General features: G+C 40.6%; 2 protein-coding genes across 7 annotated transcripts in view; both read left to right on the top strand.

The window, feature by feature from the left end:
- Positions 1-3,781, top strand: part of LOC308097270 (protein bicaudal D homolog 2) — a 33,083-nt gene extending 29,302 nt beyond the window's left edge. For all 6 annotated transcript variants that reach the window (XM_080444954.1, XM_080444955.1, XM_080444957.1 and 3 more), the window contains exon 11: positions 547-3,781. In XM_080444954.1, coding sequence (XP_080301080.1) covers positions 547-552 — 6 coding nt within the window. In that variant the 3' untranslated portion in view covers positions 553-3,781. The remainder of the gene's footprint in view (positions 1-546) is intronic.
- On the top strand, positions 2,040-18,340 carry LOC308096571 (5'-nucleotidase domain-containing protein 2-like; the record flags this gene model as incomplete). The annotated part of the gene is made up of 15 exons (XM_080443988.1): positions 2,040-2,068; positions 5,308-5,585; positions 7,046-7,230; positions 7,553-7,627; positions 8,052-8,107; positions 8,593-8,686; positions 9,756-9,884; positions 10,334-10,394; positions 10,776-10,878; positions 11,307-11,411; positions 11,652-11,733; positions 11,846-11,932; positions 12,382-12,522; positions 17,690-17,754; positions 18,079-18,340. The coding sequence occupies 15 exons, from the start codon at positions 2,040-2,042 to the stop codon at positions 18,338-18,340; spliced, it is 1,752 nt and encodes a 583-aa protein (XP_080300114.1).
- Between the last annotated feature and the right edge of the window lie 667 nt (positions 18,341-19,007).

Here is a 19,007-nt window from a genome sequence, read left to right on the forward strand (position 1 = left end):
TGGCAGAGTGCCCGACCGATATATTGGCCATTATCAGACATTTCGGACGACATTGGTATTGGAAAATAGATAATACAGCCGATGTGTCCTGATTGTTTTACCTTTTAAAATTATCGCTATCGGTATCGAACCCACAAATCTGGCATCGGTCTGGCTCTGGTGTTAAACAGTTTAGTTTAGATGTTTAGTTTCTGCTAAGCACGTTTAGTTTTTTTTTTCATTGAGGGCTACAGTATATTACCCATTTTAAAAAGTACTGCTGAAGTAGTACTCTTAAAAACAAGTACCCTTCAAAATTATATTCTAAACTATAAGAATATTTTAAGTTTGCTCATGCACACTGTTTAAAAAGATTCCATAATGCCTGATGGAGTAAACAAATGCATTTTCTGTCACTCATGCACAACCCAGATTCAAGTGTCAACTCCTTATTTGTTCCATACCTTCTTTTGTGCCATATCAGTTCTTTGTTTTTTATGTTTTTTTTTTCCTTTCCATTTCATCAAAACTAAACGTTTTTCTGTTTGTCTCACCCTGTCTCTATAGCGCTGACATCGTGCCGCCGTCACTCCAGCCCCTCTCTCCTCCATAAGGACATGTCTTCCTGTCGACCAACCCTCCTCCCCACCCCAAACCTCCTCCCTCCGTCTTTCCTGACCTGAGACATCCCTCCTGTCCATCCCAGACCTGACGCCACATTCCAACACCGCATCCACTGCAGCAACGGATTAACACGCCTAAACTCAACCCATGTCATCTCTGTCACCTCTGTCCTCTCTGCGGGGAGCGGGGAAGGTGTTTGTATGCAGCCTGGAGATGATGGGTGGATGGATGGGTGGGTGGGTGGATGCGTGGGTGGGTGAACTGGCTGCTCGTTGCTCCGTGGTGTCATTGACTTGGTGTCCTGCCCCCCCGATGTGCTCGTCCAACTCCCACCTCCATAGTCTTCTTGCTCAAGGCGTGTGTGTTGTGATAAAAGCATTTTGACAGTATTTATTCCACTCGAATGAAGGACATTTCATGTACAGTATTTCCAGTTTTTTTTATTTCCTCAACCTCTAGATTTACAGGCCGTCTCCCTCTGACTGAAAGTCTTCTCCTTCCGGCCGTCCTGCGTTTTGCGAGGCTGCGATTCGTTTCTGTGCTGTTACGTATTGACACTCTTTTGCCTTTAGCCTGGCCTCCTGACATGGCCTGTCTGGCTTGTTGTAGTATTAGCAGTAGCCCTGTAGACCAACCGTGATAATCCCAATTTATACTCGGTAGCACGACGGTGTCACTTTCTGACAAGAGCTGATCTTCAAGCTACTGGCAAGTTAACAACACGGCACAATGCAACGTGTCGTTAGTTTGTTGTTCATTTGAAGATCAGCTCTTGACAGCAAACGATGCCGCCGTGTGATGGGGTATAAGTTAAGCTATAACCCTCTCAAGTAGTCGACGTGTTCTAGAACACTTGCAGCCTTACTAACATAATTGATTTCCTGCAAGCACAGAGCGCTTTCGCTGACGTGTTGAACTTTATCCCTTCCCATCACGGTGGTACCTTTTTAAATCCACTCCTTTTCTCTCTTTTTTTCTCCATCTGACACTTTGGGTTTGGCCGACCAGCCATAACCTGTAACCTTTTAACCGTAGGTCAGTGAAGAGGTCATCTTCACTGGTGAAACTAGAGATCTGCCATAACATCACCACCTCAGGTCAAAACACCCAGTCGTCAGCTAACAGGATCTGTTGGATGGTTTACGGGCATAGTAGAGCCTAAGGCCTAATTTATGCTCCATTGCGCCGATGGTGTCGCACATCAAGAATGGCAGAGAATAGCAGACCTACAAGCTCACAATGCGTCGCTTCTGATTCTCGGCGTGCGACACCATCGCGCGACTAAGTATTAATCGGGCTTAAAAGTTCTTCTTGATGTTCGGTGGGATCAGAGTACGTTTTTAAACTGCCTTTGCTTTCATCTAAAATTGCATTCTGCAGTGATGATGCAACATCCTCACACAAAGCATTTTGTTTAGGCCATGTAGAAACACAAAATGGTGCCAGTGTGGAGCACCCCTCCACCGTAAGACACATTTATCCTTCATCACCCGACTGTCACTGGCAAGTGACACGTCGTACTGCGGGGGCATAAATGAGGCTTTTAGTCGGCCGGTTGCAGGGCTGCAATAATACTGTAGTGTCACTGTAGGCATCTAGGGGCCTACTGTACCCAAACCATCTAATATTAAGAAAGATCATTTGAAGTTGACCCGTGGCATAGGAAGCATCATAATCTGATCCTGATGCTTCATGTTCTCATTAACAGCAGATGGTCTCATTGCATGTAGTACTGTAGTGTAGCTTTATTCTCACCTCTTTAAAGGAATACTTTGACATTTCAATATTTTTTTATTTATTTAATCTGCTTGTCTTAAACAGACATTGGTGCCTGTCATTAACACAATCGTTTTGATACTTTTCAGGTCCTTTTACATTAAAACAAGCAAAAAAGAATAGTAAATAAAAGTAAATAAAACAATGAAACGATTTAAAAAAAAAGCTTTAGACGTTTAAATCATGGTTGCATCACGTAGAAAGTTGAGAAGTGATTTTGAAAGCAGACACAGTAAGGCAGGTCATCCCAGAGTTCCAAACGATAATAAAGAAATAAATGTCAAGGTATTCCTGTTGAATTCATGATGGGGTCATTGGCACCCCATCAGACTCTTGTGGAACAAGGTTAATATTTAAAGTCATTATTTTAAAATCTGATGGGGCCAGTCAACATTTCATTCAGTCTTTGAACATGACAAGAAAAAATATATAAAAAAAGCTCAGTGCAAAGAGAAATGAACTATTGTTTAAAATATATTTACGTCCTTTGTTTAATATTTTAGTGCCTTGGTTTACCTCATGGTCACAAACTCACCACTGTAGGAAAGATGTTTAGTTAGTGTGGTTTCTGTAGGAGTTTTGGAAGGTATGTTTTAGCTTTTGAGGAAACTCATTGGCTTGTTTCAGCACTGATCTAAGCAATATTCTATTTTATTTCGGTAGAATATTGTACATTGTTTCACAGGCATGCTTCATATGAGTTCATTAACATTCAGCTTCCAACATGAATCATGATCACCCTTCCACTCTTGTTGATAATCGCAAATTAGGTAGAAATGGATTTGTAGGCAAAAGTTTAGACAATAATAGTAAATCCTAATTAATAGCTAGTTTCTAGAAAATGCATAATTTTGCAGCGAGTGACACCTTTGTGTGGCAAAGTATAAAAACACTTTCAATTTGGCATTGGCCATTATAGGCGATCATGTCTGAAAATAGCAGATCTACAAGCTCACATCACGTTGAGATGTGACACGTAATGAGCTTGTAGATCGACTATTTTCAGTATTCGTCATGAAAAAACGTATCGCGCTTAGACGGTTAAGGGTCATGCTATGGACAAATGAAGGTCCCTTTTATTGATGGGTCATTGTTGACGAACTCGTGTGGAGGCAAAGGATGCTCAAAATGTGAATATACTGTACGTTGTACCATAATGAAAAAAATGCTAATTGGAAGTTGTAAATGAATTTGATCCACTCTCACAGATGTGTATAATTTAATTCTTGATGTATGATGTTTTTAATTGACAACTATTTATGTGGTCTGCTTTTTGTGTACATTGTTGTAGAAAAAGAAGACATAACCGTTTGGTGGCCCTTGGCTGTTGAAGTGTATGCGAGTTCCTTTCATTGACCTATGAACCACTTTTGTCATGAAGAATAAAGCAAATTGTACATGTAAGAAAGATGGTATTAGTCATCTTTATCATGCTGTATGTCATGTGCAGTGGTGTAACAAGTACTCTTAATGTTTTACTTAAGTATAAGTCTCAATACTGCAATGTAGAAACACTCACTAAAAGTCGTAATCCAAATTTACTTGAGTAAAAACAAAAATAAAATATACTTAAAATACGAAAAGTAAATACTCATTATGTAGTGTAGAATGTTATATGCTATATGTATAAAATGTATAATAATATTTTGAAAATGGCAGATCTATGATGCATTGCTATTTTCAAACAGCCAAAGTTGAAATGGGGCTGAAGTGGTAAATGTATGTTTTGTAATAATGATCTAAATCTACAAAAAGTAACTAGTTAACTAAAGTTTTCAAATAATTGTATTAGAGTAAAACTACAGCATTTGTCTCTGAGATTTAGTGGAGTAAAAGTTAAAGTATAGACAATTGGAAATGCTCCAGTAAAGTAAAAGTACCTCAAAATTGTACTTAAGTACAGTACTTGAGTAAATGTATTTAATTACTTTCCACCACTGGTCGTGCAATTGCTGATTATGTTACAAGATCTGTGAATATGGAAGTTTCTGTGCCAAGCTGCACTATTGGTAATAATGCCCACTGAGCTCTAGCGTCCCTATTCGATCTACAAGCTCTTACAAGTACCGAGAGATTTGGTGTAGAGGGGGGAAAGGATCCCTGGGGAACAACCGTCACAATGACGGGTTTAAGTAGTTCATGCTTAATTTATATTTACTGGGCCCGCGCGACTCCGTCGTACGACAAAGTATAATCAAAAGGCGCATATTATTTTGATTGGTTCTCAGGATAATAACCCTCCCCCTACAGGCGTGACTTTGTCTCCGCCATGTCGGCTTATTGTAAGTGACTTTGGGCTTATTTTTCTGTAAAGTTGCTTGTAAATATTAGTAGGTGTGGGTTGCGGCTTGTTTCTAAAGTGTAGTTGCTTATTTGGGCTTGTTTCCTAATGTTGTTTAAACCAGTGGTTCTGAAACATTCTCATGTCAAGGTCAAGGACCCCCCAAATTAATATGCATTTGTCCACAGACCCCCCCCCCATCTGAAAGTATTTTATGCCACGTCCAGGGACCCCCATACAAGATTTGTGTTGTTAAAATGTCACAAAAATATTCCACATTCATCATTCATCAGATCTACAAGCTCACAACGCGTCCTATAGTGACGCGTTGTGAGCTTGTAGATCTGCTATTTTCAAATAGCCAATGTGTATGATAGTCGCTTCTTTTGGGCTTGTTTTCCTACACCTGGTTGCTTATTTCTTTCGCAAAACCTGGCAACACTGGGGGCGGGGCTCCTACTGGCCATGCGTTTATAACTGAATTTAGGATAGAAACAAATCAGGGTTTAAATACTTGTTTCACCGTTTCACACTCACAGAATGCCGCTCAAGACAGTTGGCAGAATAGGCCGTGCATTATTGAATAACAGTAACAGAACATTTCATCTTGTGAGATCTTCTTCTAAAGTCAACGGATTTTCTACCAGAGGGGGTGAGGAGGAGGCGGCGGCGGAGAGAAGTGGAAGAAACAAACTGACTGAAGAGAAAAGTTGTGGATTAAAGTCTGGTGGCTTCATCAGCAGCAGCACCGGACAGGTTCATTCAGCTTCACCTGCCTCTCAGAGTCAGAGTCACCGGTTAACGGGCCAGAAGAAGCGACCCGAAGAACCGCAACAACACGGTCCTGCAGGGCGGACACATTCATCTATGGATCAGAAGACCCTCCTGTGGGCTCGTTATTACGAAACGAAACGGCTGGTGCACGGTAAAGCGCACGTTTTGTGTATCTAATCTATGGCTATCGCAAATATAAGTCAGTAGATTGAGCAGTGGTGGTAGGTGGACAAAGTAGCGTAGGCCTACTTGAGTCAAAATATCATAGCCTACTCCTTGTCAAATATGACTAAACTAGCCTACGAATGAAAGTTGCTCTGTCAAATTTGTAGGGTACTTGAATTAAAGTAGGCCTACTTGTGTTGGCCTATACTAGTATAGGCAAGTCTACAAGCTAATAAAAAAAAAAAACCTTCATAGAAATGTCAAAAGTACAAATTAAAAACTAGGATACAGTTTCTCTTTATTATTAATGCATTGCTTCCAGGAATTGCTTCCATCAATAATAGTGAAAATAGACATCATTAATTCATAATGTAGTACTCTTTCTCTTCCTAGAAATCTGTAGTGGAGTCAAAAGTACAATATTTGTCTTGTGTAGTGCAGTGAAAAGTATAGCCTACAAAAATACAAATACTCAAGTAAAGTAGGCTATGATGCTCAAAACAGTCTCAAGTAATGAAATGTACTACTGCTCTATTGTCCAGCACTGGGATTCAGATTCTCATCCATGAATAAAGTCACATTCTGTAGTAGCTGCTCATAGCAGTTCAAACTCCACAGTTATTTTTTCCTAATCCATCTCCATCCAGTTGCTTTGGCCTCCATATGAATTTAGCAGATTTTTTGCTTACTTAATTTGCTTGATTTTTACGGTTATCTCAATGATAATATAAAATATGTAAGTAACTAATAACTAAAGCTGTCAAATAACTGTAGTGGTAAAACGTTTATATTTCCTATTTATATTATATATTTTACTCAAAAAATATGTTTTGGTGTGATGTGGTGTTTTGAATTTAGGGCCCCATGCCATCTTACAGAAAAGGTTTAGGGTTAAGAGGTAAGGTTAAGGTAGGGATAAGGGGTAAGGTGGCGCACAAGATGGGGCCCTTCACTAGGAATTAGGATATATACTGATATTTATACTGGCCTCAGTAATCCTGTAGCTTATAAATCTGCAGTAGAATTTGAATATTGGTATCTCAGTCTGCATGAGCTCAAAGATTAGAACTGAATATCGAAGGTGTCAATATTATTTAACCACTGGAACCCTAGCCCCCTTATTTTTGCGCAAAGAGTTAGTGTAGAGGGAAAATAGGAGTGGACCTAGTATAGAGCCCAGGGGGACCCCAGTAAACTACAGTATAAATGGTTAATGTAGTGCATGACGCAGAACATTCTTGCACACTTAGGTAAGTTATTTCGGTCTGGGGATTTTAGTATAATTTCATCCCCAGCCATATTTCTGTCACTGCGTTTTATTTTGTCATTCTCTGTCCATCTCCATAAAATGTCTACTGCATATCTCTTTATATTGATCTGCAGTGTACCTTGTGTCACTTCACTTGAATGGTTTCACACACACCCACTATACTATGTCTGGTCCAGAGCTGATCCCGCCAGGCGTGTGCAACCTGCTCAGCTCTTCCACCATCTACACCAACAACGAGGTCAGTCTGGATGAGGTGGACATCTACGGCTTTGACTACGATTACACCCTGGCCATGTACTCCAATGCACTCAATCCTATGATCTACTACACTGCAAGAGACTTCCTCGTGGAACATTTCAAGGTGCGTTTGGCTGGTTTGGTTGTTATGGGCGAAGATTTTCAAACATTTTCAAAATTAGTAAGTAAGTGGTTTGGTTATAAGGGGATTCAAGTTTATTGAGATCAAATTTAAATTGCAGGTTCATTTAAATTATTATAATATTTTTTTCATGGTCCGCTTTTTGCTTTTTGTGGATACGATGGAGAGAGGCAGGATCGAGAGGGCAGAGAGGGGAAGGACACTGGTCTCAGGACAGAATCAAACCAACATTTATGTGCAAACCCCAGATACTATTTAAATTCTCAATCTCAGTAAAATGATTTTTCTTTTTCTTTCTTGACAGTATCCTGGAGCCATTCGTAAATATGACTACATTCCTAACTTCGCTGTTCGAGGCCTGCACTACGACATTCAAAAGGTAAACACGAGGTCTAAGCCTCTCTGTGGGAATAAGCTGCAACATGCAGGGTGAAAAATCATTAAAGGTGCAATCAGTAACTTTGATGTCCTACCCGGGATTCAAACCCGGCTCTCCTGGCGTGAGAGACCAAACAGCTGAAGAATCCTGGTTTGGACAGGGGATATATAGCACTTATGAGCTTGAGGTAGTACTACTCGTAAACCAGGTGTCCTACTACCCGACACCAGGTTGTAAATGTCTCAATGGAAGAGTAGGGAGACCTCCTCCAACCACAGCAGATGTACTAGTTTTATTGTATTAACATACTCTACCATACAGATTGGTTAAAATAACCTTTTATTCATTAAAATAAGTTTGCAGCTTTAAATTTCCCAATGTAGTTATATTTGCAAGTACAATCTCCCCACCCCCTCCCATATAGGGTCTTCTGATGAAGATAGATGCATTCCATTACATTCAACCGGGAACTGTATATCGGTGAGTTTATGTCTCTATTTGTTGAGACAACATTAAGAGGCAGTTAACCATCTCCAGAAATGTAATGGCAAAAAGCAAATAATCATTATCAGATTATAACATGGGGGGAAATAGTGTACACACATCGGGAACAATTAACCAGGTGCTTGGTATTATGACGAAAAACTAAGTAAAGTAATGTTACGACCTACAGCACCACAGTCTTCATCAGGCATAAAATGAGGCAGAGCAGGTGTACGTATGTACACACGTAAGACAAATGTTATAAATAATTGACAATACAGTATGTCCCAAAGTACACAGTAGAATCCTTAGTGTTAATTTATCAATTTGTAACTCTGAGAGGGTACAAATGGAACCTCCTCTCTTTAAAAATGATAATAACATGACTTAAATGACTGTTTAGGTCATTATATCATGACATGTTCAATTTTTGCCCAGTCTGTCTACTATCCATCTCTCTCATTGCCATGTGTCATTTCAAGGGGCTTGAGCCCAGTGTCACTTGAGCAAGTACTTCAACTTCACGGCGGGACCCTGCATGTCCCTCTGCTCGTGGACAGTGGCTTCTATGGCAAAGTAAGGTGACAGATTTCCAGCACTGTCAGAGTTGTGTATTATAATATTTAAGGTTTAAACTTGAGATAATGTGAATGTTTTTTATACCCTAAGGGGGAAAACGGTCACATTTTATGCTTCCCATACAATATCATATGCCACACAAAACATAACAAAAACTATACAGACACAAACAAAGATTTCAAGAGGAGCAATGTCATCCTCAAAATCGATGGACAGCCATAAGCATAAGCAGAGCTGGGCATACATTATCATATTTAATATTTATATTATGGGTATATCAGTCCAGTAGATGGTAGGCACGGACCAACCTTTTGCACACTCAATGCACATTATCTACTTTTAATTCTAGTAACACACACACACACACACACACACACACACACACACACACACACACACACGTACGCAGGCTCACATGCACACACACACACACACACACACACACACACACACACACACACACACACACACACACACACACACACACACACACACACACACACACACACACACACACACACACACACACATACATACGCAGGCTCACATGCACACACACACACACACACACACACACACACACACACACACACACACACACACACACACACACACACACACACACACACCCACAAAGAAACATATTTTTGTTAATTTTCATTTGTTAGAAACTGCTGTGAAATGCCTTAATTCACTCTGACAATCACACAGGTAATCTGACAACTTTCCCATTTGCTAATTTGGGTTTTGATATCTTGACTCTGGTTCAAATAGTTTTTGGTCTATTGGGTGTTTTGAAGTTCTTCCCTGGAGAGTGAAGAATGCCTCTCCAACTCTTAATCCCCATAAACACACAAACCACAAAGCCTTTTTGGTCTGGCACCAATTTCAATTAGGGATTAATTCTCATAGCGGGGAAACCTCTTAGTGAAATCAAAATTGTTCCGGTTCACAGGCAATGTTTTTTTCTTAACCTCCACTTTACAAGCAGTTAACTGCATTCTTCTTACACAGTTGAGAAAATAAATGTCAACCTTTTTTTTTTGTCCTAACATCTGACATATAGGGACCAAAGGTGAAACAGTATATGGATATTTTCTCCCTGCCAGAGATGACCCTTTTGGCTGTGGTGAATGATTTCTTTATCTCCAGTGACATTGAATATGATCCAATTCACCTCTACAAGGACGTGTCTGTAAGTAGATTTGTGACCCTCATAATATTTATTTTCATTTTACGGCACATAATCCTCCAGCTCAACCAGAGAACGGTTCATTTGACTGTTTTTGCACGGCGTGATTCTTCAACAGGAGAGAGAGGTATCTGTTGTCTGAACAGCGAACAATAATACCTTGTTCCTGGGATGAGAGGATGTTTGGAAACAGGAGAGGATACATTGTATCTTTTGTTATAATTCTCATGTCAGTCAGAGGTTGAACAGCAACAGATCAAGTTTTGAAGTTCTTATCCACTTACTGTCCTTTTATTCCTTTTTTATTTATTTATTTATTTATTTTTTCTGCTGCAAATGGCCCTTCAGCTTCAGACAGTGGAACACGTGCTGTTGAAACTTGTGTGTATATTAAATTAAATACAGAATTTCAGCCGCTTGTTGATTTGTCTCTGTTTTGATTTGATCTCTAGGAAGCTATTGGTATGGTTCACATTAAAGGCTACATGTATAAATGGATCATGCAAGATCTAGGTGAGAAAGCCATTATTTACTGTGTGTAGTCTCTCAAGCCAGACAACTCTTTCGCAATCTTCAAATGCTACAGAGAGTCTGTAATTCTGCCTTGTAAAAGTTCTGCACAGACAGGAGATTGTCACCTGCTCTTCAGACCGGAAGCGGAAGGGTATATTCGACCTTTCATTTCTGCTATTAGCAGCTTGCAAGACCACTAGCAAGTGGTGTGGAGGCGGAACATCAGCTTTATTTTCCGCTGATTTTCAGATGTACAGACCGTTTGAAAATTGTGTGAGCCAACAAGTCTGTCTTGAGAGACTACTTATTGTGTTCCCAATGTAGTTTGTCATATATTATTATTTAAATTTTAGAACTCCATTTTGCTTTTGTGAATCATAGAGAAGTACATTCTAAGAGGAGAGGAGACCCATGCTGTGCTGCATCGCCTGGTCAGTCAAGGGAAGAAACTATTCCTGATCACCAACAGTCCTTTCTGCTTTGTGTGAGTGGCACACACTGTAGATTCTCAAACATTGGAATTTCAAGGACCCTCAGTTTGGTTTGGTATGCAGAGACCACGGATCCCCATAACTCTGATAGCCCGTAAGGGTCCATTTGGTTCCACTCTCAAGCCCAGTCCACATCATTGATTGAACTACTTGCAACAGAATCCCCAAACTGCACTGACCTGCAACGGGTCAAGTAGCAAATTGTTGCGTAGTGTATCATTGGTGTGGACAGAGTTTCAGACCCTTAACAGTCCATTTTGTTCCTAGCTATTAATCTTTTAGCTGGGGACCCCCTGGAACCACCTCAAGGACCCCTGTGCGTCCCCGGAACTCACTGCTTCAGAAAGATTGATACCTGAAGTGATGGATGCATTTAACACTGTTGCCATCTCTATTAACGTTATAATATTCCTGTCTGCAGGGATAAAGGAATGACATACATGGTGGGGAAACACTGGAGAGACTTCTTCGATGTTATCATTGTTCAGGCAGACAAGCCTCACTTCTTCACTGACTCTATGGTCAAGTGAGTGTGACTGGGATGGCATCAACATCATCTGATCAAAGAAAAATGTGTGAATTCAAACTTTTGACTCAAGCATTAGATCAAACCTGATGAACTGACTTCAGTTTCTCATACTGGAGTTTGAATTGTGATAGATAGACACAGACACTAGATAGATAAATAGATAGACATATGATTGTACATTATATTACTACTACAAATACTTCTACAAGCTGTAAGACCTCAATATTACTTCCCCAGACCTTTCAGACGCTTGGATGGGAACGGTGACCTCCAGTGGGACAAAATAAAGAGTTTGCACAAAGGACAGGTTTACAAGCAGGTATAATGCTGTCACTAAAGCTTTGTAGCTTTGTAGCTCTGTGCATTGTGTTTTCCCTCAATCTAAGTTCAAATCCTGGTGGATGAGGGGCTGCTGACTTGTTGGGTTTCAGGGGAACCTGTTTGACTTCCTCAGACTGACAGGATGGAGAGGATCCAGGGTGCTGTATTTTGGTGACCATCTCTACAGTGACTTGGCTGTGAGTATCACATGATGAGGTCATGACTGATCACTGAACACACACACACACACACACACACACACAGGGACGCTGGAAGTCATTTATGCCAAGGGGGGCTGTGCTTGGCGGGGGACTCCGCACGCGCGCGAAGCGGGGGGGGGCATTTTTCACGTTTTTTCACCTTTTTCAAAAAATATTTTATTCCCCAAAGTTAAATACATCATTGTTTTAATATATAAGTGTGTATATATACTTTAAAATGATATATATTTGTTAATTTACAAAAAAAAAGAAATTCATTTTTTTCCCAATTTTTTTTTCTCTTCCCCACCACCAGGGGTGCTGCAGCACCCTCAGCACCCCACTTCCCGCGTCCCTGCACACACACACACACACACACACACACACACACACACACACACACACACACGTGTCCATGCATAAACACTGTGTCTTGGTATTGGTAGGACCTCATGTTGCGTCACGGCTGGCGTACAGGAGCCATAGTACCTGAACTGGAGCTGGAGACTAAGGTGGTGAACACAGAACAATACACCCTGAGGCTCACCTGGCTGCAGGCTCTCACTGGTCTACTGGAGCGCATGCAGGTTGGTGTTGCAACACACTCCTCTGTGAAATTCTCTTAAAATAGAGCAGGGGTCTTCAACAGGGTGTCCGGGACCCCTAGGGGGTCCTCAGAGTTACTACAGGGGGGCCGTTCAAGTGGTTTTTACATTAACCACTTGAACCCTAGCATCCCTATTCAGAGAACTTTAGCCAAAAATAGCAGATCTACAAGCTCACAACGCCTCGCACAGCAAGCTTGTAGATCGGCTATTTCCCCCACTATATGTATATAGTGGGGGTCCCTGCTTCATCTCTTTCTCAGCTAGGGGGTCCTTGGGTTGAAAAACATTGAAGTAATAATGTGGATACTTGTTTCATTTTATTATGTCTCAATAAAAATTAAGTAGACTGCTCACCACCTTAGCCATACTGTAAAAAAAGGTGTAAGGGACCAGTCGAACTTTACATAAGGGGGGGCATGGAGGAAATGTATGTGCCCTGATCTAAAATGCCATGACCCTCCCTTTGACAACAAAAAAAAAATCAATGACCCTCCCCAAGTGATTACAAAAAAAAGAGTAACCCTCCCCGCCTAGAAGTGTCACGATATATTGTGTCACGATATAGCCTATCGTGGTATTAAAATGTGATGATAGGTATTGTCATGATGTCATACTGTATCGTAATATTTTTTTAATTGTTTTTTTAATAAAAAAAAAACACTTTCTTTTTTTTTGCCGGTGAAAGTTAGGAGTTTTTACTGTATGATATGAAATGTAAAGCTTATCATAATCATAGTAATTATTAATCATGTCCTCCATCATATTCAAGGTATTTTGGAGAGAAATGAAACAGACTCCAGTCAGTCACTTTCAGTTTAAAGCACTGCAGAGGGGAGGTGTTGTGTGTCAGCTGATGCTCGTTGACGCTCGTTAATGTGACATGCATCTGCACTCTCAAATAGGCCTATATCTAATCTAAGATTGTATTATACTGTATCTGGTATTATAGATTTTTTTTAGCTGTTGGAAATAACTAGGCTGCACTTGGTTGGTAAAGTCCCGATGACAAAAATATGAGGTTTGTGGAATTTATAGTTATGCAGTCTTATATTATATTATATTTGTTATATTAGTGTCTATCTGTCCTCTGAAACAATGGGTTTATAGTTAGTGAGAACTTCACTTCTCCATTAAGCTTGCACAAATGTATTTATTTGTGTGTACAAAGCACTTTGTAATTGTTTCTAACTTGCTTTATAACGTTATTTATAAGATGATGGCCAATGTTGATGATACATGAGAAAAGAACATTAATAATATATCATATCGATATCATGCCCAACATCATGTATCGTATTGTGAAATTCTTGACACCCCTAACCCTCCCCATCAAATACAACATGACATTTAAAACTGATATGTCCAATGTTTTGCTTTCCACATTGATTAGAACATTCATTGCTGTAGTGTAGTCAGTCTTGCTAAATGCACAGTGTATCTGTAGTAGTGGTAGCAGAATGGATAGTGTTCTCATATTACATGTGGGAAACCCATTGAATCCTGGTCAGATTGAAGAAAGTTTTGAATATTTGGTAACCAGTAGTTTAAAACTTTTGTCACTCTGCCCTTTTAATTATCAACTACAGTGACTACAACTACACTGTTGCCTACATAAAACAAATTAGGCTATCAATTATGGCCTGATGCTTCTGGTTTTACTTGTGGAGCTAGGCATCTATACACAACTGTCCATATAGATCCACATTAATCACATGCACAGAATTACTTCAAATGATTATGAATATCCAGTTATAGTAGGCCTATTTATAATGCATCTCTCCAATAACGCCTGTTGAAGTTTTGCTTAATTGTTAAGACGCTGAATAGATTTGACTGGGTCGTTCACACTCGCTGTGCGTTGATGGCTTGTTAACGACCGTCATTGATTCTAAATAGACAAGGTGGATTTGAATTCTTTGTATCCTTTGAAATGGAGAGGGGTCATTGACCACTGTTCTGCTGTACTAAAAAGGTATATAAAAAACGGACTATTTTATCAATTCAAAATTGCATGACCCTCCCTTGGATTCAAAGTAAAATTAGCTGACCCTCCCTTGGACCAAAATTAGAAAGGCATGACCCTCCCCTATTTTCCTCCATGCCCCCCCTTATGTAAATTTCGACTGGTCCCTAATGAACTAATCTAAAACGGCACATTTCAAATCATATTTTTTATGTCACTGCTTATTATGTCATTACGTCATCACGCGACGACATGCACAATGTCGTCACAGACCTTTAAAATGAACTGTCAGTTTTCTCCGCCGCGTCATCAACGCCCATACCCTAGGTGGGGTCTGTGTGGAGTTTGCATGTTCTCCCCGTGTCTCCCAGGGTAGTTAATACCCTCACAAAAACATGTAGTAATCCTGGTCACTATACCGCCTCCCCCATGACAGCCGGGGCACCTGATGGAGGGGAAAGGAACTGGTTGGAATAACGTGTTCCTTCCACGCGCTACGTCCTACCAGGGAAACTCCCCCCTGTCAGGTGACAAGAAGGTCAGTTGGCTCTCATGCATTGAAGGAAGCATGAGCTCGGCCCTGGCCTCCCCAGGCTGTGGGGGACTGGTGTAGCGCTGGTGTAGGGCTGGTGTAGCGCCCAGGATCACTTAGGAAATTGGCACCGGGTGAAAAAAAAGGGTTACAAAAATCGCGGGATAAAAATAAAAAAAAGAAAAAAAAGAATGAACTGTCAGTTAAACTAAACATAATTAAGCAACTTTTAGAGCCAATCTGCAAAGCATTTCTGAACTTTTTTCGGTAGTTCTTGCATTACATTACATTACAGTCATTTAGCAGACACTTTTGGGTGGGACATGTGTTTTTCAGTGTGTGTTAAGAATAAAGGGGTGGCCATTCAAATATCTCTGCTGTCCACAGAAACCAGCTAACTCCAAAATGTTCATTTTTCAGGAAATGACAAAAACAAAACAAAAAGTGGAGTTAGGAGGTTTTGTTCATCATTGATAAGAACAGCTGAATGGACCTCCAAGCTCACAATGAGGTTGGAGGTCAAAAGGGGGTGGAGTCAGCAAAACCAGCTAACTCCACCCCCCTTTGGTGGACTTAGCTGGTTTAGCAGAAAGTTTGAGGATCCAATGGAGTTCGCTGATTTTGTCTGAAGTGCTTTTTAATACGTTTCATTGGTTCGATATTTTTTTAATCAACACACAGACCTAAAGGGTGTTCCATAGCACTGATTTATGGGAAAAAAAATCAAAAGCGGAAAAATGGAGTTAGCTGGTTTCTGCCGGACAGCAACTAATACAATTTAAATGTCTTCAAGACGTATCAGATGAGGAGGACAGGATGATTATTGTGCTGGTGGAGATTCAGGGTCCTTCAATAACACTTGGTAATATTTATGCCCCCAACAATGATAAGCAGACCTTTAAAGACCTTGAGAATTATAGGATATTGGAGACCTCCCCGATTATTCTTGGAGGATTTTAATATTATTACTTTTGGCTGAATGCTGGACCGGATGTTTACAGAATAGGAGCCAAATTGCCACCTTCATTTTAAAAAAAAGATAGTTATCGACTATTTGTAGTCGATAACTATTACTATATCTACTAGTAGTAGATAATATTAGATGTCCAAATTTTGTGTGTCTGTAATGAGGACGCCCATATTACATTGGTCTTGCTCAGTGCTGTAAAAGTGTTTGGCCAAGTAGAGTTGTTGTTATACATGTTTCATATGCTTAGGGCATTTGGATTTGGTCAACACTTTCTGAGATTGATAGAGGTGTTGTACAATGAACCAGAGGCAGCGGTACAGATGAATGGAATTGTCTCATACTTTACATTAGGCCGGGGTATATGCACCAGGGTCTCTCGCCAACCCTCTTCACCAGCTTCCAAGGGTTCAAAATTAGGTATTCTGAGCACAATGTGATGACATCTTGTTGACGGTATCAGAACCAGTCACATCCATTCCAGCGATTCTTAGAATGATTGATTCTTTCTCAAAATGATCTGGTTACAAGGTAAACTGGCTGAAGTCGGAAGGCCCTGGTGCTGACCCCCTACTGCCCCAAGTCTTTATTCCAGGAGGTCTCATTTCAGTGGCCACGGGAGGGGTTGAGGTACAGTCTACTATCTAGGTATTCTTTCCCTAGGTAGATGAATTACATAGTGGAGATCTTTGATCCTCTTAAGGAAAATGTTCTTAGATGTTAACAGGTGGTTTTCACATTTTATCTCTCTGGGGTAAAGTGAACGTTTTGAACTGTATACCAAAGAGAAATGATCTCCTCCAATCCCTCCCTCTCACCAAAAAGTACTTCAATATTGATAGAATCTGTAACAAGTTTTTGTGGAATGGAAACCCCAGGATGTTATTATGCTGCAGCTTCCATTAGATGGAGGGAGTTTGGGTTAGCTAAGCTACTGTTTTATCACTATGCCTTCAGTAGTAGACATCTAGTTCAGTGGGTTTTGCCCCCTTCGAGGGCTCCTCCTGGTTTGAGATTGAGTGATTAATTTAAAGAAGAGGGTAGACTCCGCTCTTCCTCTGCCCTTCTCTGAACTGAAACTGTTTCCGGAGGGGATTGAGGTCCAGAGAGAACAGACACTCTGTAGCAGCAACTCTCTCTCTCTTTCTGATCAGGACTTTGTTTTTTGGTTTGTTTGTCTCCAGTTTGTCTACTAAAAGGTCTCCTCAGGCTTATGCTCACCCCATCATATATTTACAAGAAACATATAATTGAAGAAATTCTGATCCCGACCTCGACTCAGTCAAGTACAGTATATGGCGGAACCCTAAGTTGTATATTACAGGAGAACTTCACCTTTCAACTGCTGTATACCCAGGGCTCCTTGGCATTGATATTATTATTGTATCAAGAACGAGCGATCCCTCCTGGTGGTGCCATCTTGTGAGGTTTTTAGCTATTTCTTACAATGGTGTAACGTCACGTTCTCTTTCTATATTTTTATACAGTACATAAATGATTATTTTGCTTAATTAGTTTGTTTTGAAGTTTTGTTGTTTTGTTTTACTTTTTTTCTCTCTTAAGTTGTCTTGTGCTTTTATTGTTTGTATTTTGCACCTAGCCTCTTGCAAGAGGCTAGGTGCAAAATATGTCTGTTGTGTATGTATACCTTTGAATGCTGACACTGTCATTTTATGTATCCCAGGTGCATCGTGACCCAAAGTCAAAGCAGGTTTTGCAGGAATGGCTTAAGGAGAGAGAAGAACTTCGGTGAGTACCTCATGTTATCTGAACGTTTTTTTCTGATTGTCTTGTCTCTCCTCACACTTTCATGCTTTAATACAAAGTACCCCCCAGAAAAAAACAAAACAAAACAAAAACACTTAAGGGGTGCCTGGTGGCTCAGACAGTTTTTGCACAGACCATATACTCCTTGTGAGCATGAGGACCCGGTTTAGAATTCGACCGTTTCTCTGCCCTTGGTTTTCTGTCTCTCTACACGCTTACCTATCAGAAAAGCATAAACATTTAAAAAACAAAACGAGTATTAAACCTGAAATTCCTAAAACTACACATCACTGCTTTGCGTTCCAGAGCGATGACGAAGAACCTGTTCAATCCTCAGTTCGGCAGCATCTTCAGGACGTGTCACAATCCCACCTACTTCTCCAGACGCCTGAGTCGCTTCTCAGACCTCTACATGGCCTCCATCAGCTGCCTTTTGAACTACGACCTCTCGTACACGTTCTACCCCCGTCGCACGCCGCTGCAGCACGAGGCTCCTCTGTGGATGGACCAGCTCTGCACAGGATGCATGAAGACACCCTTTCTGGAGGAAATGGCTCTCATACGCTGAGCCACACTAATGTACTTGTGGACTGTGAAAGGGGAATTAGGTTTAAACCAGGGCCCTATTTTTTGATCACTTAGAGCTTAGACCACTAACTAAAGTGGGTGTAAGTGTAGTGTCAAAAGTATACATTACAAAGTACAATACATTTATTGAAACACTCTTTATGATGGACGAAACCATAACTTTAAAAAAACAAATTTACAGTCTTTTTTAAAGTTATGGTTTCTTATATAGGGTTATGCACATGTGTCATGTGACACTGGCCAATCACAGTCCTGAATAGATTGTGATTGGCCAATCACAGCGCAGGATAATTGTACAAATTTCCAAACCTCACTTATAGGGGCGGTTTCACTGCCCATGATAATTGTACAAATTTCCAAACCTCACTTATAGGGGCGGTTTCACCGCCCAAAAAAAAACAACGGTGTGCCTCTGCCACAAGCAACACCTGCGCTTGATTAGGGACCTTGTTAAATACCCAGGCAACCTTGGCCTTGACCAAGCCCTGCGGTGACGTCATCAAATTAGAAACAACATGGCTCATATGGCTCTGCCTCTTACGGTAAGGATTATTGGAATTGGTCCGTAGATGTTTTGCGTCTGGAGGGGCAAGTCAGTAGTTCAAACTATTCCTCTTTAAGCCTGATTCATTGCTGACTTTGTCGTA

Source organism: Gymnoscopelus braueri (genome assembly GCF_963280865.1).
Source record: "Gymnoscopelus braueri genome assembly, chromosome: 12".
Lineage (NCBI taxonomy): Eukaryota > Metazoa > Chordata > Actinopteri > Myctophiformes > Myctophidae > Gymnoscopelus > Gymnoscopelus braueri.